Consider the following 22544-nt stretch of genomic DNA (forward strand, 5'->3'; position numbering starts at 1 on the left):
AAATTGGTTTGGCAGAAACATTTCAGAGCTGATTCCAGGGAGGAGCTTAGGAACTGCTTCATATAGGGGATATATGTATATAATTTTTTTTTACATTTCCTCTTTTTTTTTTTTTAACATACGTTGAATTAGGGTTTTTATTCCTCTGATTTAACTTTTATCCAGCCCATATTCCTCTACTCTGAAGTCCCTGTTAGTGCTCCAGCTTTTCAGCTTCTAATCTAATCTTCTAATCTTCTACTCTTCACCATTTGGCTCTTGACCTTTATTTTAGGAAATAGGTTCATAGTTGTAAAGTATCATGGTTCTTTAAAGTTCTCCACCAGGTGTTTAAATGGAGAGACGTTTTGGTCCTTAAGTACGTCCCCAGCCAAAAATGTACCATATTCACTGTTCCCATGGAAAATGCTTATGTTGAGATTTAAACTTTGTGAAAAATACAAGAAAGTGCCTCACAGACTTTACAAGTCTTGAGAGCAATTAATCTCTTCACATGTCAAACATCAGAAGGATTAAGGAATAGAAAAACAGAAAAGAGTAAATATCTGGTAGAGAGGAAACTTAAAACTTGAATTTGGGGTATTAAGAATCAGAATCAATTAAAGATTTATCTTTTTACTTTATTTTATTTACTTATTTAGAGAATATGAGTGGGGGTAAGGGTAGGGAGAGGGAGAATTTCAAGCAGACTCCACGCTGAGTGCAGAGCCCAATGTGGGACTTCATTTCACTACCCCAAGATCATGACCAGAACCTAAATCACAGTCAGATGCTTAACCGACTGAGCCACCCAGGCACCCCTAAAGATTTATCTTTTGATACTAAAGAGAAGTCTTCTCTTCTTTCTTTTCTTTTCTTTTTCTTCTTTCTTTCTTTTCTTTTTCTTTTTTTTTTTTTTTTTAAGTAAACTCTACCCCCAACACGAGAATCAAGTTTGTGACCCCAGGATCAAGAGTTGCATCCTCTACTGACTGAGCCAGCCAGGTGCCCCAAGAGAAGCCTTTTTTTTTTTTTTTTTTTTTTAATAAAAATTTGGGTTAGTTTTGAGTGGGTCAGGTAATAACTGCTGACACTGGGGTTCTTTAATTTTTGTCTCTGGAATGCATGATGAATAGTTGTGTTCTTATTTTTAGGGGCTCTGGGGATCCTGGCAAAAAGAAACAGCACATTTGCCACATCCAAGGCTGTGGCAAAGTATATGGCAAGACCTCACACCTACGGGCACACTTGCGCTGGCATACAGGCGAGAGGCCGTTCATGTGTACCTGGTCATACTGTGGGAAACGCTTTACACGTTCGGATGAGTTACAGAGACACAAACGTACACACACAGGTGAGGAGGAGCCTGAGGAAGAGAGAAATGGTTATAGAATAGAAAACACAGAATGTATCTATGAAATAATTAAATTTCTGAGCAACTTAAGTTTGAAAGTGAAGGGGTAGAACATAAATGGAATTGGAGTTAATCTGGAAAAATTTTCAGAAGGGGCTAGGTTTTTAGTGGTTTTTTTTTTTTTTTTTTTAAGATTTTATTTATTTGACACAGAGATTACAAGTAGACAGAGAGGCAGGCAGAGAGAGGGAGAAGCAGGCTCCCTGCTGAGCAGAGAGCCCGATGCAGGGCTGGATCCCAGGACCCTGGGATCATGAGCTGAGCTGAAGGCAGAGGGTTTAACCCACTGAGCCACCCAGGTACCCCTCAGTGGGATTTTTAAAGGAAGATCATGGCCCTTTATTATTCTTAGTCTCAGCCCTGCCTTACTTTTCTGCTATAGTCCTTCCTTCCCTTTTTTTTTTTTTTTTTAAGATTTTATTTATTTATTTGACAGAGAGAGATCACAAGTAGACAGAGAGGCATGCAGAGAAGAGAGTGGGGGAAGCAGGCTCCCCACTGAGCAGAGAGCCCAACATGGGGCGTAATCCCAGGACCCTGAGACCATGACCTGAGCCAAAGGCAGAGGCCTAACCCTCTGAGCCACCCAGGCACTCCTCTTTTTTTTTTTTTAAGTTTTATTTGACAGATCACAAGTAGGCAGAGAGACAGGCAGAGAGAGGGGGAAGCAGGCTCCCTGCTGAATAGAGAGCCTGATGTGGGGCTCGATCCCAGAACCCTGAGATCATGACCTGAGCTGAAGGTAGAGGCTTAACCCACTGAGCCACCCAGGCGCTCCTAGTCCTTCCTTTCTGAGTAATCTTTGAGCTTTACTTATTTTTCTCCCACCACAAAGAAAAAGATAACTCAATAGATTTTTCTTGTTTTTATCACCTTCTAAGAGTGCCTGATATTCTGTTTAATGTAGTTTGAAAGCAGTGAATTGAACAAGGAAGTACCCTGCTTCCTAATATGTACGTTTCTTATCTTCTTTCTCTTCTTTTACTAAGGTGAGAAGAAATTTGCCTGCCCTGAGTGTCCCAAGCGCTTCATGAGGAGTGACCACCTGTCAAAGCATATCAAGACCCACCAGAATAAGAAGGGAGGCCCGGGTGTATCCCTGAGCGTGGGCACTTTGCCCCTGGACAGTGGGGCAGGTTCAGAAGGCAGCGGCACTGCCACCCCTTCAGCCCTTATTACCACCAATATGGTAGCCATGGAGGCCATCTGTCCAGAGGGTATTGCCCGTCTTGCCAACAGTGGCATCAACGTCATGCAGGTGGCGGATCTGCAGTCCATTAATATCAGTGGCAATGGCTTCTGAGATGAGGCACCCAGGGCCAGAGACGTATGGGCCATACCCATCAACCCTGGGATGCAAGGTAGCATGGGTCCAAGAGACATGTGGGAGAGAGAGCCATGAGGCATTAAAATGCATGGTGGTGGGAAGAATTGGGGGAGGGATACAAGAGAAGAGATGGGGTCTTGGCACCCACCTATATCATCAGTACCTCCTTAAAGTGGGAAACATTAGTGAAAATTCTGTTGGTGCCACCCTTTGATGAGCATTTTTTTGACCCCAACCAGTTTCTTAGACTTCTTACCCCAGCCTCCCCTTCCTGCGTTTCCCTTCTCAGCTCCCCCATGATGGATCCCCCCCCTTTCCTAAAGCCATCATGCCTTGATAAATATATATGATCATTGAAATACTTTTTAACAAAAAACAGATTCTATATTATATATATATTATATATATATATATAAAAGATATATAGAGATGCATTTGCAGGGGTTGGCTGGGAGGAGGAAGGAGACCATTCTGTGACCAAAATACCTTGGTCATTTTTTTATATTGCCTTATTTCCCTATGGCTGAGCCTTGTTGTGACACATCAAGCTTTTCTATAGATGTTGTCTTGGCTTCCCACCAGATTAAGCATTCATATGCTCTGCTTTTAGTTTATATATACATACATAATGTTTTTCCTTCCTTAATTTTGTCTTTTTATTTGGGATCAGCTTCTTGCACTCCTTTCTTGACTCAACCTTTCTGTCTCCCTTTCTCTCACCTGATCACTTTATGTTTTGGTTTTGGTAATGATCCCTGGATGAGGCACTTCTGTCAGTCTTTTAAGGTCCTTGGTCCCAGCAGCGGAATGGAGAGCCTTGAAGCCCAGGCTGATGCTTGAGGTAGCTGTGGAGAGAGTGTTCAAAATACTACTGACGCAGGCACCCTCTTGGCGCTGGAGAGTTCAAGGCATCTCTCCTTATTAGCTGCTCTGAGCATCAAGAGTCTTTCTATGGAGTTGTACAAGAGACCGTTTAAAGGTTATAATCTGGGATCAGTTTGTATAAACTGTCACAAAGTGGTCAAGAAACAGGTAGGGGCTTTCAGTAGGAAAATGTTGTGCCCAGAAGTGGAAGTGACTCAGAGTGGTCCAGTTCAGGAGTTAGTGGAGTATTTGGACTTTTGTACAGCTGTCTTCCAAAGTAGCTCTAAGCTTTTTATGGGTTTTTGAGGTCACATTCTGAAAGGAAATGCACTTCCTCTTTTGAACATCCCCCGTAGTTTCTTTTTCATGTTATTAAGGAGCATCAGCCAATGAATCTGTTCCGGGTTTCCATTCTGCAAAACTCCAGAGCATGCACAAGTGGCAAGGCAGTGGTTCTCTGATCTTTTCCCTTAACTCTTCCTTGGGTGGTTCCTAAGGGAAAAGGAAGCACATGATCATGGGAATGATAGCCCAGAACAAAAAAAAAAATCTTGTCTTACCACTGTGGTTTATAGGAGAGATCAGGAGACACCATCCTGCTTTCTCCATGGCCTGATTCCTGAAGAGACTGATCCAAAAATTATAGCGGCAGGGAACTCTTAGTGCATTTGGCACTGAGATTTAAATGCAACCAGAGTTGTCCTCAAGGCCCAGCCATTAAAACGTTGCCTCTCTTGACCTTCTGGTATCTTGTCGGAGAGCTTTTCACTGTGAGGAAGTATGGAAATGGCTGTGTGTATGTGTGTAATCTGTTAGGTTGGGGATAGGTTTTCTGTTAGCCTATACTAAAAGAGACCTGCAATAAAAAATTGCCCTGATCTGATAGAAAATGAAGTGTTTGTGTATGACTGTGTGTGAATGTGTGTTTGTGCCTGTATATATCTACACACAGATGAGAAATTATATTTGAAATTGTTGGAAAATCAAATTCAGCTCAAAAATGCCTTTCAGGCCCATTACCTAGAAATCTGTCTTAAAACCTGGGTATGCTCCTGAGGTCATTTCTTTGCTTATGCTAAATTAGTAATAATTAATGATGAGGGATATTCAACTGCACTTTTGAAGAAAAAACTATTTTTGTGTTTGAAAGTGAAACTAACATCCAGATCTATACCAGAGTCCTAGTTTCTTTATAAATCTTTTTACCTTGATTACAAATAGATGATGCTATGATTCTACTATATATTTTATATCAAATCTATCCAAATTAGGGTCTGGGTAATTTTGTGTTGTTTAACTTGAAATATAATTACTGTTGATACTCTAAACAGTAGTTCGCTCCATTTGGTCCTTTCTCTGCAGACTTAATACACTCAGGAACTATTGCAAGGAACTTTCCCCAGATCAAATTCTGTTAACACTGCAGTAAAAGTCATCCATGTCCAGCCACTTATCACACACCCTTTATTCCCACTGAAAGGCAGAACTCAGAACCTGTTATTTTATGTCTATAATCATGTACATAGGCATCTTTTGGAGGAAAGGGGCAGGATAACTCACCAGAGTGTGCAGAATTTTGCTAGAGCATTTCAAGGAATGGAATCTTCCCCAGTATGAAATTAATTTGATACAAACTAGCTTAATGATGCTGAGGACTACAGGTGTTTAGAAGGTTATTTGATGATTTTCTCTGGGATGGAATGCTGGTTTACCCTCAACCCCGTTCACGAGCATTGCTGTAAGTGAATTCATAGTCCGTTCTTTCCACTTACCTACCCTCTTTCCTTATCTCCAAGGAAGCTCCAGATCCAGTATCTTGTTTGCACCCAAACTGAAGCAGCTTCTGCTCTTGTCTCCCAGCAGCAGTGAACCGCTCAGTCTTTTCCACAGGGAGTTAGGAACCAACATTCCTTGAGTCATGAGCTTATTGATGAAAATCCCTTTCCCTGAACATTTTGGCCAGCAGAAATTAATGTAACTGACAGGCATATTGATTCTAAAGTTTTCTTCATGAGTTGCTTTTTTATTTAAAAATTTTAAATGACCAAACCTTTGGGGCAGGGGATGCCCAGAGGAGTGGTAAAATTAAAACCCTGATTCCCTTGTCCATTCAGGTTGCCCATATACATTCATCTGTGTACCATTTGACTGTTTCACTTTTAAACCAGAGCAGTAACAACCCACACCATCTTCCTTCAGGGACCTCCTAGCTAGCACCCTGTTTGTGGGTGCTGTGCAGAATGCAATTTAATGGATATTTCTCAGCCTGATTAAGAATAAACAGAACCCTTGATCTAGAAAGTATAGACTGAAGTGTGGGGTAAAGATTATGATTGGGGGAGGGTTAGAGACAAAAGCTGTAAATTACTATGGCTGATTGATTTATTTCTACTATATACATATATATATATATATTTTTTGCTTTTGTATATCCTATATAGGAAACTAAGCATTGTATTTTTTTAACAAATCTGAGAAAGCACTATGAACTGCAGATGTTTGACTTTCAGAATATATTTTGTATTGTTAATATCTTCACATTGTGTGAATACTGGAAGCTGCAGATCTTTGCTAGGACGCAATAAATTTATATACTTTTTGAGGGGTTCCTCGGGGGGGTGTTAATCAGGCCCCTGTTATGCTTTGGGGGAGTCCTGGTGCTACTTACTTAGACTTTTCATTCAATTGTAAGTACCCTGATGCCTTTTGGACCTCAGGATCAGAGCAAACAACTTTTAAGATCCTGGTACCAAGGAAATGCGGATAGTCTAGCTGCCTCAAGTAAGGGGCTCTTAGCATAGCTCTCCTTCCCCCTCTTCAAAGCTGGGTAGCCTCTCGGGGTGGAGAAGAGAAATGTGAAATCTCAGAGTTTCATCTCCCTTAAAAGAGAGCCAGTAAGTTATATGCAAGGATGAAAGGTGGCAGCAGTGGTTTTGGGGAAAGGGAGGAGGATATGGCACTCTTCCAGTCCCGGAAAACATTGCTTTTGGAACTTCTGATAAAACATGGGCAGGTTATTACTTTTGTTTGGGAGCCTGTGTTCTCTCTGGTGCCTCTCTTGGCTCTCCTCCTGGGGTACAGACCTCTTCTGGGAGGATGAGCAGACCAGCTTTGAGGTTGACCTGTTTCTTTTCTTTGTCTGCCTTCCCTAAACACCAGCCCACAGGAGGACATTAAGCAGCCTTAAGCTTAAATTCCTACTCCCTCTTCCCAATTTGGCTCACTTCCCTTAGAGTAAGGGCTAGGAGGGGATAAAAAAGGGGAGTCCCTGGCTTCATTCCTCTCCTAGGTCTTTTCCAGTTTGATTTCCCCAAATCTAGAAAGATTTCCTCTGCCACGTTCATTTGAGAGAAATGAGTACATTGTCCTGTTTTCCTTTTTCCTTATCAAACAGCCCCAGCCTGCCTTCTCCCTTTTAAGTGGGAAGAGGTGTGGTGATCTGTTCCTCAACTCCCTTCAGTATCCCCCAAAAAAAAAAAAAAAAAAAAAAAGGCATAACAAATGGGGTTAAGCTGGGGCTGCAAGTAGTGAGGACTCTGTTGATACCTCTCCTGGGATGTGTGTTTTCCTCTATCTCACCTTCAGGAATTACACTGTGCCTTCTCCACAAAGGGACATGGGCTTTGTCTACCCAGCCCTCCACTTTCCCAGCAACTGCTCTTGAACAGCGTGGACAAGGGCAGGCCTTCACCTTTTTCTCCCAGTGGCATCCCATAGCCCTTACCTGGAGCACAAAGACTTAGGGGAAGATGGGAGAAATATGCTGAGATTGACCTGAGGAGACCCTTTGTACACACACCAATGGCAGCTGCCCCAGAGCCTGCTTCCTCTTAACCCAGTCTGTCATCCTCTGGGAGGGAGGGGCAGCGCTCCAGTCTCTGGTGCCTAAACAGGTTTATTTCTCTTTCTCAACACTGGCGATAACCAGTCTCCATACCACTGTGGCCTTTTTAAACCTCTTAATAGTCTCATGCTGTGTTTGTTGTTGATTCCAATCCAATTATCACCAGGGCTGTGTGGGGAAATACTTTTAAATGCTCTCTCATCCTTCTTGCTCTTTTTTCTGGCAACCCCCCCCATCTTGTGTATGTATGATGCTAATCTCTTGTCTTTAAGTTTCTTCTGCTCTTTTGTATCTTCCTTTCTTGTCTCTCCCCCTACCTTTTGTCTCTGGGTATTTTGGGGCTTTTTTTTTTTTTTTTTTTTTTTTGGCCTTTTTGTACAAAGATTAGTTTCAATGTAGTCTGTAGCTCCTTTGTAAACCAATTAAAAAAGTTTTTTTAATAAAAAGCCATGTCTCTGGTGTGTTGACAGGGTGGGAATGGGGAGAATATGGTTATAGCTTCATATACTGTACCCAACAAAGGTTTCCAGGTATATGGTTGTGCTACCATACATGTTAATCAGTGCAATTATCCTATACTTAACTCCCAGGCAAACAATTTCATGACCAGATCAGTGTGCAATGAGGACATAGAAATGTGGAGGACCAAAAGGAACAGGGGCCCAACCTCTTAAAAAAAAATTATAAGTTATAGTTTGGAATGCTTTTAGATTTAAAGAAAAGCTACAAAGATGGTGCAGAGAGATTCCATATACTTTACTCAATTTTTTCCATTTTAACATACTATTGTCAAATCTCCAAAACACGCTGGTATAGTACATTAACCGCCAGGCTCTGTGTTTCACCAGTTTTCCACTGATGTCCTTCCATTCTAGGATCCATTCTGGGATGCTACATTGCATTTCATTGATATGCCTCCCCAGACTCCTCTGGTCTGTGACAATTTCTTAGCCTTTTCTTATTTTTCATGACCTTGACAGTCTGGGAGTATTGACCAAGTATCTTGTAGAATATCCCCCCAATCTGAATTTGTCTGATGTCTCCCTCAATCTGAGACTGAGCTTCCAGGTTTTTGGAAAAAATACCACACAGGTGAAATGGTGTGAAATGCCTTTCTCTTTACATCCTCTCGGATGCCACATGACATCACCAGTGCTAACCATCACCCTGGTTAAGGTAGAGTGTTTGGCAGCTTTCACCACTGTGTTTCCCTATTCTTGGGAAGCAAGTCAGTAAGTCTAGTACACCTTTAATGGAGTTGGTGGGAATTAAGTTTCCCTTCCTAAGGGAAGTAAGTAACTATATGGAGTATTTGTAATTCTCTGAGGAAACTGTCTCTTCTCCCTCCATTAATTTATTTTAGCATATACTCATGTGTTTTATATTTAGATTGTACATTATTTTCATTGCTCAAATCACCCCAGCTTTGGGCACTGGGAGCCCTTTCAGGTTGGCTCCTGTGTCTCTGATATATCTATATCCTTTTTCTTTTTTGAGCACTTTTCAAAGAATTTTCCAATACACAAGATGATTCAGACTTCCCTTGTATTTTCCCAGCTCTAGCCCTAGAATCAGCCATTTCTCCAAGGAGCCTTAGTTCTTTTTATTGGAGAATGATATTCAAAAACTAAGATCTGGTCCTGACATATTACATTCAGTTAATACCAGCCTGTGTCTAACATGATTGAATCTGGATTATGGCCCCATCTGAAACTGAAATTGAAGTTACTTTGACAGTCTTTCCAATTTCCCATCAGCCTCTGGCTTCACTTCCCTCCCTACCTGTCCAAGAATCCTTAGTCACTCCTTTATACTGCGGCTACCAGCATCCCCAACTACTTTGCTCATTTGACTCCCTTTGCTTTTCAATCACTTAGCCATGGGTGAACTCAGCCATCGGATTTCCTGTTTAGCCATTAGCAATGTATCATTTTAACATTTGACTTTTTTGGGGGAGTATTTTTTTTGGTTTGAGGTTTGGGTTTTGGGGCTTTTTTTGGGGGGGGGGGGTGTTGTAGCCCTAAAGGGGCCTTTAATAGCAGTATCATCTAGTCATTCAGTAAACATTTATTGGGCCCTTGTCCTAGGTACTGAGCTAGGTTGAGGATAAAAAGTAAGGCAGCTCCTGCCACCACATACTTCATGGTCTGGTGAGTGAGAGATCATTAATTGTAAGTTTCCCAGTCCTGACCCCACTTTGTAACAGATGCTTTACTTCCTATTTCATGGAGAGAATGTAAGCATGAATTTCCTCAAACTTCCCTCTCTTATAAGCAGCCATATACTTACCAATACCAATTTACCTCCTTATCTTTTCTTGGGAGAGAAAGTTTGCCTTTGCAAGGTCAGCCTACTACCTGTGCTCTTAACCTCATTTCCTCGTTTTGATAGTATTTTCCCCTTCCATCTTCAGTTTCTCCTGGGTTCCCTTTCGTCATCCTATAAGCATGTTAAAATTCTCCCCCTGTCCCTCTGCTTCCACTTCAAGCTTCAGCTCCAGTTCTTTTCATTTCCAAAGTTAGTCAAAGTAGTTGATTAATTTTTCTCTTCTTTTAATGAGCCCCTCAGGCCACTTTGTTCAGCACCTATCATGTACAAAATTGTTTCTTACGGACATCAGCAATCTGGTTGCCAGCTCTGGCGGTCTTGCAGTCATTTGCCTCTTAGACCTCTTGCAACCATGTGCATCTTAGAGCTTTGTTCCCTTGGAGTGTAAGACTGATTGTCCTGATTCTCCTTCATAGTCACGTCTTCCTCTGTCCCTTAAATGTTGGTGTCCCTGTCTTGTGTCTTCACCCTTACTCTAAATTTCAACCCCTTAAACGAGTTGGATCCACTCTTTAGGTATCCCAAATTTTAAGCCCTGCCTTTTCTCTCAACATGACAGACTGCTTACAGGACATTTTTATCTGATGTCCCACAGATAATTCAAAATCAACATGTAAGAAGGGGAAATGTGTTCCTCATCTCACTTAACAGTAGTAATACTGTTACTTGATCATTTATACTTGAAACCTCAGAACCATCTTTTTTTTTTTAAGATTTTTATTTATTCATTTGATAGACAGAGATCACAAGTAGGCAGAAGGCAGGCAGAGAGAGAGGGGGAAGCAGGCTCCCCGCCGAGCAGAGAGCCCGATGCGGGGCTCGATCCCAGGACCCTGAGATCATGACCCGAGCTGAAGGCAGAGGCTTAAACCACCGAGCCACCCAGGCGCCCCTCAGAACCATCTTTTAATTCTCACTTTGAAATACCCACATTTAAAAATAAAATCTTGGGGGGCACCTGGGTGGCTTAGTAGGTTAAAGCCTCTGCCTTTGGCTCAGGTCATGATCCCAGGGTCCTGGGATCGAGCCCCACATCAGGCTCTCTGCTCAGTGGGGAGCCTGCTTCCCCCTCTCTCTCTGCCTGCCTCTCTGCCTACTTGTGACACCTCCCTCTCTCTCTCTCTGTCAAATAAATAAATATCTTTTTAAAAAATAAAATAAAATAAAATCTTGGGATGCCTGGGTGGCTCAGTTGGTTAAGAGGCTGCCTTCGGCTCAGGTTATGATCCCAGGGTCCTGGGATCGAGTCCCACATCGGGCTCCTTGCTGGCGGAGAGCCTGCTTCTCTCTCTGCCTCTGCCTGCCTCTCTGCCTGCTTGTGTTCTCCCGCTCTCTCTCTCTCTCTCTGACAAATAAATCAATAAAATCTTTAAAAATAAATAAATAAATAAAATCTTAAAATAAATACCCACATTCATTTGATTACCAATCCTGTCAATACTTCCAGTACAATATATCTCAACTTTTTCCTTTTTTATTTCCACTGTCCTAGTACTCACCATAGCTATGGCTCAGATCTCATCATCTCCCTACTTCTAGTCTCCCCAAACCCTAGTCATCCATCTTCCACATTGCCACCAAACCCCTCCCTAAAATCTTTTGCTTTCAGGAAAAGTCTAGTCTCCTTGATAAAGACCTGAAAACCTTTCCAATCTGGTCCCAGTCTTTTCTTTCTCAGAAAAGACAGGCTGAGACTTAATATTTTCTGAGTTGAATGAATAAACAACTCATCTTAGCCCTGTAGACAGGGGCGGTCAAAGGTAACTTACTGGGCCACTGCAGACTTGAATCAGGATCCTGATGAAGAAAGATCTTTGTGTATTTGGAATCCAGGGAGACTGTTTCAATGCTGAGGTCCTTTCTCAGGACCTTCCTAATCCCTCAGCATTCAAATTATTACCCCTTCTATCACCACCTCACTCCATAAACCTGCCTGGGATGTTTCTGTCTTTGAGAGGAGTCATCATCCAAGATTTTGGGTGAGGAGGCAGCCTTCCTGCCTCATCCTTATTTTGTTCCCCTCTGGAGGAGGTAGTCTCCTAAAACACTCCAGACACAAGAAGCTATTTGACCTTCAAGTCCCCACCTGCTCTCCAGCCCCCCAAACTTATCTGATCTGGGAGCAGGAAAATAGCTGTAATGAAGTCCAACATTCCATCTCACTGGCAGGGTTCTGCAGACTCCCAGAAGGTCCCGGGGAGGGGTGGGCAGTTGTCCATCTGCCTCTGGCCCTGGTCATTCCTCCGGTTGCTCCTTCACAACTACCAGAGCTTTTACTCTCTCCTTTGTTTCTGCAGTCTTCCCAGGAGAACGGCTCCAGAATTAGAGAGTTAATACCTGTACCCTCAATCCTGGTCTAAGCCAGACTATTCCCAGAAAGGGTTTCTAAGCAACCACCAGGGGGGCAGAAGGCTAGGAGAATGGAACCCATCCCCTCTGACTCAGATTCTCAAGGGAGCCAGCTGCTCCCAGGTACGGAAATGATTACCTATTAATGTAATGTCTTACCCTGGAGAAGAGTCTGGTGCAGTTAGACTCCTGTCTCCCATTACAGCACAAGTTATAAACTTCTTCCATCTCTGTGCGGACATTCACGCTGCACACCCTGGGCTCTGCCTTCACATTATACAATCCCCGCCGCTTAATAAATACCGGAGATGGACTATGGACATCAGTTATCAGAGGAGGTTGAAGCACCCTGAGTTTATCCTATGTCTGCTGACCTCTGGTGGCGGTAGTTTTAACTGTTTCCTCCCTTTCTAGTTCATAGCCGGCTGGCAGGTAATGATGTATATTTTCTCAACAATCTAAATTCTAACATTCAATTATTGTATCAAATGGAAATTTTAAAAAAGATTTTATTTATTTATCAGATAGAGAGAACACAAGCAGGGGAGCAGCAGGCAGAGGGAGAAGCAGGCTCCCCACCAAGGAGGGAGCCCAATGCGGGACTCCATCCAAGGACCAGGATCATGACCTGACCTGAAAGCAGACACTTAACCAACTGAGCCACCCAGGCATCCCTGGAAATATTTTTTATTGCTGAGTTTTTTGTTTGTTTGCAGGCATCATAGACTAATGTGAAGAGTAGGGCCTGGGCTTGGAATCAGACTTACCTAGGCTCAAATCCTAGCTCTGCTATTTCCTAGCAGATTGACCTTGGGCAAGTTACCTAAGCTCAACTTTCTTACCTGTACAGTGAAAATAATAATAAATAGCTCAATGGGAGAATAACATGAGATGATTGTAAAATGCATAGTCCTAGCTATGCCCTAGCACAGAGGTGCTCAACAGAAGTATTGTGGGTTTTGGGTTTGATTTTGTTTTGTTTTTACCTTCTCTGTTTTTTTTCAGTATTTGACACAATATGATTTTTCAAATTTTGGTAACATAAAATTTTACCATTATACCCATTTCCAATGTGACTTTTTTAAACTCTGAGAAATTTTATATAACTTTTTTCTGATTCTAAAGTTTGGAAACTGAGGTCAACTTTAGTCTGTGAAGCCTCTCTTTGCCCAGAGAGCTGCACATCTGAGCCCTGAAAAGAAGGGATCTTGGGCACAGCTGAATCCCTCAGTTGACCTCACTCTGGTTTCCAGCCTAGAAGGGCTGACAGGATCCAGCACTTTCTTCCAGGGTCAGCAAAGGGCAGAGGCCTGAAGTTAGGCATCACAGGGTTCTCAGCGGGGCCTCTAAGACCCCCTCCTCCCACTTTGCAGAGAAAGGAGGCGGCTGTGGAGAAGAGGATATGAGTTCCGTTCTCTGCTCCTCCCTCTCCTTGCTTTTCCCCACACCCATCTTCTCCCCCACAGCAGCCATCTCCCCCACAAAGACTGGAAAGAGGGAGGAGGGCAGGATTGGGCACTGAGGGATCAGAAGTCCCACAGCGCCCTATATCTGAAGGAAGCTCTGGCCAGGGCAGCTGTGCTGGTTCATGCTCACTGCCTCATGCTGCTTGTCCCCTCCAGCATGATGCTGGGGACTCTGGGCCTTTGCGTACTATTTCCCACATCTGTGCGAGGTAAGTGTCGGGAGTGGGGGGTTTTTCACTCACCCACTGAGGGAAAGGGGGACTTGAAGCAGCAGCCACCCCTCTGGAAGAGTGAGTGGGGTGGGTGAGTGAGGGCAAAAAGTAGAGCCATGTGTCCCCATGGTGAGGTCAGGTTCCAGACCTCTGCTGACCCTGTTTCCTCTTATGGCATTACCACGCTGGCCCTGGGATATGAAACATGTTTTGTCTCTCCTTTTGGCTGCTGCTTTTGCCCCTGCATTCACTCCTATCTTGAACCTTCCCCTCTCCCCACCCTGGGCCACAGCACTCCCAAGCAGGCGGACCTGTGTGTTCTTTGAGGCCCCTGGAGTGCGGGGAAGCACAAAGACACTGGGGAAGCTGCTAGATGCAGGACCAGGGCCCCCCAGGGTTATCCGCTGCCTCTACAGCCGCTGCTGTTTTGGGATCTGGAACCTGACCCAAGACCGGGCACAGGTGGAGATGCAAGGTGAATGGCAAAGTATACAGCAGGTGGAAGCTAGGGTGGGAGTCAGGTACATCCTGGGGTGGGGGTGACGGCAGCGGGAGAGGAGGAGAAATGGAATATGCAGAGGGAAAGAAAAGCCCGAATGAGATGGAGGGGATGCCTCTGATAGAGAAGGGGGTTATCCTCTGTTCCCAGACTCTGTTATGCTCGCTCGCCCTCTCTCTCTCTCTCTCCCTCTCTCTCCTCTTCTAATCCCACCCCAATCAGGATGCCGAGACAGTGATGAGCCAGACTGTGAGTCCCCGCACTGTGACCTGAGCCCCCGAGCCCACCCCAGCCCCAGGTCCACCCTCTTCACCTGCTCGTGCGGCACTGACTTCTGCAATGCCAATTATAGTCATCTGCCTCCTCCAGGGAGCCCTGGGACTCCTGGCTCCCAGGGTCGCCCCACCGTCCCAGGTAGCCATGCAGTGTGCTGGGGCCTGTTAGGGGCTGGGGCCCAGGTTAGGGTGAGAGGTAGAACCAGGGCCAGTTCTCACTCTACCCCCATCCCAAGTTTTCTTCCTCCTGGCCTTGAGAAGTTGGTTGCCCTGGTGACTGGGAGATAAGGGGCTTGTGACCAAGGTGGGGGTGGGTTCAGAAGCAAGTTCTCTTAGGAGGGGGAAAGGAGTGGAGTGGATTTGGGGCAGGGATCATCCAGGCTGCATTCTTGCTTTAATGTCTAGGCGAGTCCATCTGGATGGCGCTGGTGCTGCTGGGACTATTCCTGTTCCTCCTGCTGGGCAGCAGCATCCTGGGTACTAATCTACTTCATCCATCCCTTGTCACCCCTGGTCACTGCCCCAAAGCTCTTGGCCCTTTCCAGCGTCCCCTGATCCCATGGTTCTAAGATCTCTACAGCCTAAGCCCATTACCTCCCACAAAGCCCCTTTCTCAGTCTCCATGCCTGTGTGCCCTGACCCAAGGGCTCTTTTCTGCCCCAGCCCTGCTACAGCGAAAGTCCTGCAGAGTGCAGGGTGGGTCAGCGCCAGAGCCAGAGCCAGAGCCAGAGCCGGAATCAGGCAGGGACTGGAGTGCTGAGCTGCCCGAGCTGCCTGAGCTGTGTTTCTCTCAGGTGCCCGGGGAGTGGTGGGGGCAGGTCCTCTGGTCCCTCCTGGAGGGTGTGCTGGGGAGGAAGCCTGGTCCTGATGCAAGCTGAGGCTCGCACCCAGCACCGTGTTTCCACCAGGTCATCTGGGAAGGAGGTCATTCAGTGGTGTGGGCTGGGCAGCTGCAAGGCAAACTGGTAGCCATCAAGGCCTTCTCCCGGAGGGCTGTGGCCCAGTTCCAAGCCGAGAGAGCGTTGTATGAGCTGCCAGGCCTACAGCATGACCACGTTGTCCGCTTTATCACCGCCAGCAGAGGGGGCCCTGGGCCCCCACCCTGTGGGCCCCTGCTGGTACTGGAACTGCACCCGAAGGTAAGGAGAGAGGGGCGTCTGTGTGTCTGTGCCTGTCTGTGTGTGGGGGTGCTGGGCTGGGGGACAGCAGGGGCTTGTTTGTGCTTATTCTTCTGCTTCAGATTTCCTCTTCTCTAGAACATGAAAAAGGATTTTTTTTGTTTTCTTGTTTTTTTTAATTAGTCAAGAAATACTTGCTAATATTTTTTACTCATGAAACACAGAGAAAGAGAAATCAGAGCCACTCATATTCCCAACCTTAAGGAAAACCAATGTTAAAGAAATATCTCAAGGCACAGCCCTCCAAAGCCATTTCCACACTCGTCCAACGAGTACTTATGAACTTTATGAACCGTATGCCTAACCTCTTGGGCTAAGACAAACAGCCTCGTCCCCGCCTTTGTAGATTTGAGAGAGGAGTGGGGGAGACAGTAGCGAATCAGGTCAACACAAAAATAAGCGTCAAATGTCAAGTGTGCTAAGTGCTGAGAGAGGAGGTACTGTGAGAGAACAAGGGGATGTGCCTGGAGGGAATCATCATGAACAGGAAGGACGAGGAGGACAAGGTAGGCAGGGACCAGGCTGCCTCATCCCTACGGACCGTCTAAGGACTAGGGACTTTATTAGCCCCTGCAGTCCTCTCCCTCTGAAATCCTGAATTCGGAGAAGTCCGCTCTTTGACCATGTGCCTTAATGCCTAGCTCAACCATGTCTGCTTTCCTGAGTTGGTTGGTTGGTTGGTTGGTTGAACCTCCCTGGCACACTGAAGTCATGTTTTTGGAATGAGGGACACAAATGCTCCTTCCCTTCCCGGTTTCCCACTTGCTCCCCTCCTTTCACTCTCCTTCCCAGAGGCTCTTGGAGGAGGGGGCGCCTAACACCGCAGGCCAGGTGGTTCCCGGGGAATACCACTCCTGAGCTCGCCCTGTCTCTTCCGCTTCTGTTGGTGTCTCGGGTCCCTAGGCCGGATAAGGTGGTGACTCGTGAGTGACCCTAGAGTCGGACTGCTGGGGTTCCAGCTCTACTTGCTTCTCACCAAGTGACTTCCAGCAAGTTTACTTCATTTTCTTTCAAGCTCCTCGTCTATCAGAGGAGTGACAGGCCCCTGTCTCCTAGGGTTGTGAGGATTGCAGGAGGCCTGGCACAGTAAGCACTCAGACACTTAACTAGGGCTACTGGTTTCCCGTCAGTCTGACAGAGGCACGTTCTCATTCCTCCCCTGCCTCTTGTCTCAGCCTGGATGGATCAGCATGTCCATCTGCTGGGAGAGGCAGGGGGGAGGTCTGTAGACTGATCTCTGCTGCCCGGGGCAGATCAGCCACCTCCAGCTTATGTGTCCTCCTTTTCTCTCTGCTGTTCCCCAGGGTTCTCTGTGCCACTACTTGACCCAGCACACCAGTGACTGGGGAAGTTCCATGCGGATGGCACTGTCTCTGGCGCAGGGCCTGGCATTCCTCCATGAGGAGCACTGGCAGGATGGTGGGTGAGCTGGAAGGAGGAAGCCATGGAATCAGGAGCCACACCGCTGTGCTTCTGATTCTCCCTTAGCTTGGAGGGGAAGAAGTGGGTCCAAAGAGAAAGGAAGAGGACCCATGCCCCTTCAACTTTGGCTTCTCTCACAGGCCAATATAAACCAGGGATCGCCCACCGAGATCTGAGCAGCCAGAATGTGCTCATTCGGGAGGATGGGTCATGTGCCATTGGAGACCTGGGCCTCGCCTTGGTGCTCCCTGGCCTCTCCCAGCCTCCCACCTGGGCCCCTACTCAACCCCGAGGCCCCGCTGCCATCATGGAGGTGAGTACTCTGGATGACGGTGAGGCCCGGGATGACGGCAGTGTTGCTGATGAAGGCACGCTCTTTGCTGGGGCAATGGAACAGCAGTACTTCTGACATTTAGGACATTGCTGACTCTAGCTGGGGGTGATGAGGGAGCCCACCGAACCTCACCTAGGTTCTAGAACTTCATCAGGGGGATACTGCATGGACCAGTGTTGTGGCAAGGCTTGCCAGGGAGATGACTCTTGGCCCTCCACGTCTTTCTCTCCAGGCTGGCACCCAGAGGTACATGGCGCCAGAGCTCTTGGACAAGACTCTGGACCTACAGGACTGGGGCACGGCCCTCCGACAAGCCGATGTGTACTCTCTGGCTCTGCTCCTCTGGGAGATCCTGAGCCGCTGCCCAGATCTGTGGCCGGGTAAGGATGGGTATGACCGTTCCCCCTTTTCCCCGCATAACTAACCCACCCATTCTAGATGCACCTACCTCCTGATGCAGGAAGTTCTGCCCTTCTCCCTCTTGGACTTTCCATGAGGAGGCACCCCAGGACTGGTTGACATCTAGCCCTATGTGCCTTTCCTCAGACAGCAGACCACCACCCTTCCAGCTGGCCTATGAGGCAGAACTGGGTAGCACTCCCAGCACCTGTGAGCTGTGGACCTTGGCGGTAGAAGAGAGAAGGCGGCCCTGCGTCCCACCCACCTGGCATGGTTTCACCACAGTAAGAACCCATGCTAGTGGGCTGGGGACCTGGAGAGTGTGGACCAGCCCATCTGCTCCTCTCTCCTCTCATCTATCCCCACTCCTGTCTCCTGTTCAGCTGGAGCTGGGCAGATTTGCTCTACCTTGGCTCATCCCTTCTGCCATAAGTCTCACAGCCCATTCCTGAAACCTTCCTCCTGCTCACACTTGCCTGGTCTGTCTCTCTTCCTCTCCACCATCGGTTAGCCCTCTTTCTCAGTCCCCTCCTCCAGGAAGGCCTCCTTAGCTTTGCTTCTGCCTGAGCTCTGCTCCCAAGATGGCTCCTCTCCTGTACAATGGAGCCCAACGTTCAATCCAGTAATTCCTTGCCCTGTCCCACACGTTCGTGTTTCCGCCATGACCCACTAAAAGCCAGTCCTGGGTGTAAAGGGTTAAAAAGGTGGCCAAACAGTGAAATTTCGGGGTCTGTATAATTCGTTTCCTAGCAGGAAGCCCCTTTCCCTGCTACCTGATCTGTAATTTCCACAGCACAAGTATCTGTGGGGTTAACCATTGTTTGCCTAAGACCCTGGTCACCTGAAAGGAAGAGGAGTAATTTCCCATCAGCACGTGAAGTCATTAACCTGAATTAGCTCCTCAGAGGAAAATGTGGACCCTCTGAGGGCCACTGAGGATCCCAGGATTAAGCCTGCTTCCTGTTCTTCCCAGGACCCTGGTGGCCTGAGAGAGCTGCTGGAGGACTGTTGGGATGCGGACCCTGAAGCAAGGCTGACAGCAGCGTGTGTCCAACAGCGTCTGGCCGCCCTGGCCTATCCTCAGGAGGCCCGCCCCTTCCCAGAGAGCTGTGCCCAAGGCAGCCCACCTCTCTGCCCAGAAGACTGCCTCTCAGGCCCTCCCCATGGCCATCCCCCCTTGTAGGCCTCAGTAGAACATCTGCTACTTCAGCCTCCAGCAAGGCCTTTGTTCCGGGGGTCCTCCCACACTGTGTCTCACCTGTAAATGTGCAGTTTATGTATAATCTCTGTACGTGCAAACATAAATCTGGTGCTCCGATGCCTGACTGCTGTGCCTCACCAGGGCCTTTCCAACCTGCCGGTAGCCTACATCCTTCTGTGGGTGTCCAGTATAGGGCAGTCCCGATTGGGGCCTGAGGGGTGGGTGTGCATAGGAAAGAGATAAAGTCAGCTTTATCTCCCTGTCCTTGGGCCTTCCTGTCTTCCAGGGATCCTGGGCTCCTCCTGTCTCTCTTCTTTTCCTTCACTATCATAAGCCTACTTTTGGTGGGATCACGTGGCGGTCATTGGGGAAAGATGAACTCGCCGGTCTGTAGCCGCCCAGAGACGCACAACTCCCCTTGCTGGTGGCCTTCCCCGGGGTCCTGAGGCTTGAGCAGGAAGGCCTCACAGAGCACACAGGAAACTTGCTGTTCAGTGAGCAGTTTTCCAGGAAAGGCGGGGTCAGTAGGTGGAGTGTTGCATGGTGGGGGAGGAAACTGCAGGAACCTGGGGAGCAGAAGCGTAGGGTGTATTGAGGAGAGAGAGCGGAAGTTCTGCGGAAAACTGTAGGCAAGGCCTTGTGAACTCTACTGAGAAGTTCTTCCTTCATTTCTTTTTGTGTCTTCTCTATTGGCTTTTCTTTCCCAACCCAGGCCCCTTTCATACGCCCCACAGAGACATTTCATGCTGGGTGCCTGGTTTATAGCCCTCATTCAGTTTCTTTTCTTTTTCTTTTTTCTTTTGCTTTTTCTAAAGAGTTTTTTGTTTGTTTGTTATTAATTTAAGTAATCTCTATACCCAAAATGGGACTTGAACTCCTGACCTCAAGATCGAGTCGCATGCTCCTCTGACTGAGCTAGCCAGCTGTGCCCCCGCCACCCCGCCTACCCCCACAGTTTAATTTCTAACAGTGCTCTTGGGGTAGGTTACATTCTCTTTCTAGGTGTCTGGTTTCTCATTTGCTAAGTCAGGGGGTTGAGGCCTTCTGGTCTAACTCCAGTAGAGCAGTGGGAAGGCTTTGACTCCCCACAATCCTGGTCAGTGACCAACGAGCCTAGTGTCTTTGAGTAAGTTACTTAACTCTAGGAATCTGTTTTATCATGTATAAAATATGGGTAAAAACACCTACCCTGCTTGCAAAGTTGATTCGGGGTAAACAAGAAATGGTGACAGGTCTTGTGCAGCCCCTGGCCTCAGTGGACACTTCTGTAAATGGTAGCAGTTGTGTCTGAACATTGAGATGATCTCTCACCCCTTTCCATGTTAGTTGTTCCAGCATTAACCTCTGCAGAGCCTGTCTGCTCTCAAGCCGTGAGGCTTCACTGTCCTTCAGCACTCTAATCCTCGATAAGACATCATCTTTTGGAATAGGCAGCCACCACCTGAGAAGCTAAGCACATCGAAATCCAAGCTCCTGCCTCCCCCTCACCAATAGGGCTGCCTTCCCCTCTTCCCTGGCCCTCAAGTGCACCAAGTCTCTCTCTCTCTCTTTTCTGGCAATTTCTACACCCAAAATGGGGCTCAGAATCACGACCCTGGGATCAAGGGCTGCGTGCTCTTCTGACTTAGCCAGCCAGACACCCTGCACTCAGTTTCTCTTGGTCCTAGAGGAGACCAACAAGGAAGGTGTTCTGTCTGTTCTGTGACCCTACCTCGTCCCACCCACCAATATCCAGTCGGTTCTCCAGTCCCACTAAGGTTGCCTGGGTGGGGACTGCTCCTCTTCCTAGGCTGGCAGACCCCAACTATTATAATTGCCTCTTGGCCACCTATTTCCCCCAGTCTTGGTTAAACACCAGGCTCTGAATATTCTTTATTATTTTTTAAAGATTGTATTTATTTATTTATTTGAGAGAGAGCAAGCGTGAGAGAGAGATCATGAGAAGGGGGCAGAGCGGGAAGGAGAAGCAGACTCCCCATGGAGCAGGGAGCCAGCCCAATGAGGGGCTCAATCCCAGGACCCTGGGATCATGACCTGAGCCGAGGCAGATACTTAATGACTGAGCCACACAGGTGCCCCAAATGATTTTGTTTTTTAAAAGTTTTATTTATTTATTTATTTGACAGGGAGAGAGAGAGATCACAAGTAGGCAGAGAGGCAGGCAGAGAGAGGGGGAAGCAGGCTCCCTCTGAGCAGAAAGCCTGATTCGGGACTTGATCCCAGGACCCTGAGATCCTTACTTGAGCCAAAGGCAGAGGCTTAACACACTGAGCCACCCAGGTGCCCCCCGAATGATTTGTTTAAAACAAAAATTAGATCATATCATTCCCACGCTCAATACCTTTCAGAGACTTCCATTCACACTTAGAATAAAATCTGAACTCTTTCCCATGGCTTACAAGGATCTAGAAATACTTGCACCTACCTACACTTACCTTGATTCTTTTTTCTCCATAGCATATATACATTGCTGTCTGACACTTTATTGTATATTTATATTTTGCCTCTCCCAATATTACTTCAGAAAGGCAAGGATCTTTTTCTGTTGTTTTCACTTAATCCCCAGTGCTTAGAATAGTACCTAGCTGACTTGAGAAATACTTGCTAAATGAATGAATGACCGAAGTATGGTAAATATGGGGTGCCTGGGTGGCTCAATGGGTTAAAGCCTCTGTCTTCGGCTCGGGTCATGATCCCAGGGTCCTGGAATCGAGCCCCGCTTCGAGTTCTCTGTTCAGCAGGGGACCTGCTTCCTCCTCTCTCTCAGTCTCTCTCTCTCTGCCTACTTGTGATCTGTCTGTCAAATAAATAAAACCTTAAAAAAAAAAAGAAGTATGGTAAATAATTACTGACTTAATGAATAAGCTGAAATGAACTTTTAAAACATAGTTTAAGGCTTTAAAAATCTGAGTTTAGGGGCGCCTGAGTGGCTCAGTCGTTAACCACCTGCCTTCGGCTCAGGTCATGAGCTCGGAGTCCTATGATGGAGCCCCATGGCAGGCTCCCTGCTCAGCGGAGAGTCTGCTTCTCAATCTCCCTCTGTCTTAAAAAAAGGGCTCCTGGTTGGATCAGTGGGTTAAAGCTTACTCTGCCTTTGGCTCAGGTCATGCTCCCAGGATCCTGGAATCAAGCCCCGCATCAGGCTCTCTGCTCAGTGGGGAGACTGCTCCCCTCCCCCGGCCTCCCTCTCTGCCTACTTGTGATCTCTCTCTGTCAAATAAATAAATAAAATCTTAAAAGGAATAATCTGATTTTAAATCAGAGGAAGAATTTCCCAGCTAGCAGATAGGTGAAGATATACATGGAGGACATTGGTACCCTGTGAGGGTCCTGCAGAGAGGTTAAAATCATGCTAGTCTGATAGTAATCGTTCATCATATTAATGAGAATCATGATATACTAGCACTTAATATGTGCTTATTATGTGACAGATATATGTTTATCTCATTTCAA

The 22544-nt window shown here is 46.7% G+C and overlaps 2 protein-coding genes across 7 annotated transcripts in view; both read left to right on the forward strand.

Annotated features, from left to right (window-relative positions):
* Positions 1–7079, forward strand: part of SP1 (Sp1 transcription factor) — a 50230-nt gene extending 43151 nt beyond the window's left edge. The window contains exons 5-6 of the mRNA XM_032348382.1: positions 1134–1333; positions 2383–7079. Of these exons, the coding sequence (XP_032204273.1) occupies positions 1134–1333; positions 2383–2696 (514 nt within the window). The 3' untranslated portion in view covers positions 2697–7079. The remainder of the gene's footprint in view (positions 1–1133; positions 1334–2382) is intronic.
* Positions 7080–11102: 4023 nt separating this feature from the next.
* Positions 11103–20994, forward strand: AMHR2 (anti-Mullerian hormone receptor type 2). Of its 6 annotated transcripts, none has more exons than XM_032348392.1 (11): positions 11103–12228; positions 14076–14258; positions 14505–14696; positions 14963–15034; positions 15221–15351; positions 15466–15696; positions 17040–17154; positions 17298–17470; positions 17724–17871; positions 18038–18174; positions 18864–20994. In XM_032348392.1, the coding sequence occupies exons 1-11, from the start codon at positions 12177–12179 to the stop codon at positions 19071–19073; spliced, it is 1644 nt and encodes a 547-aa protein (XP_032204283.1). In that variant the 5' UTR covers positions 11103–12176; the 3' UTR covers positions 19074–20994. The 6 variants fall into 6 exon arrangements, with proteins under 6 accessions (XP_032204283.1, XP_032204285.1, XP_032204282.1 ...); XM_032348391.1 differs by lacking the exon at positions 11103–12228 and adding an exon at positions 12786–13780; XM_032348394.1 differs by lacking the exon at positions 14076–14258.
* The last annotated feature ends 1550 nt before the right edge of the window (positions 20995–22544 follow it).

This window comes from Mustela erminea, chromosome 6, assembly GCF_009829155.1.
Source record: "Mustela erminea isolate mMusErm1 chromosome 6, mMusErm1.Pri, whole genome shotgun sequence".
NCBI classification, from domain to species: Eukaryota; Metazoa; Chordata; class Mammalia; order Carnivora; family Mustelidae; genus Mustela; species Mustela erminea.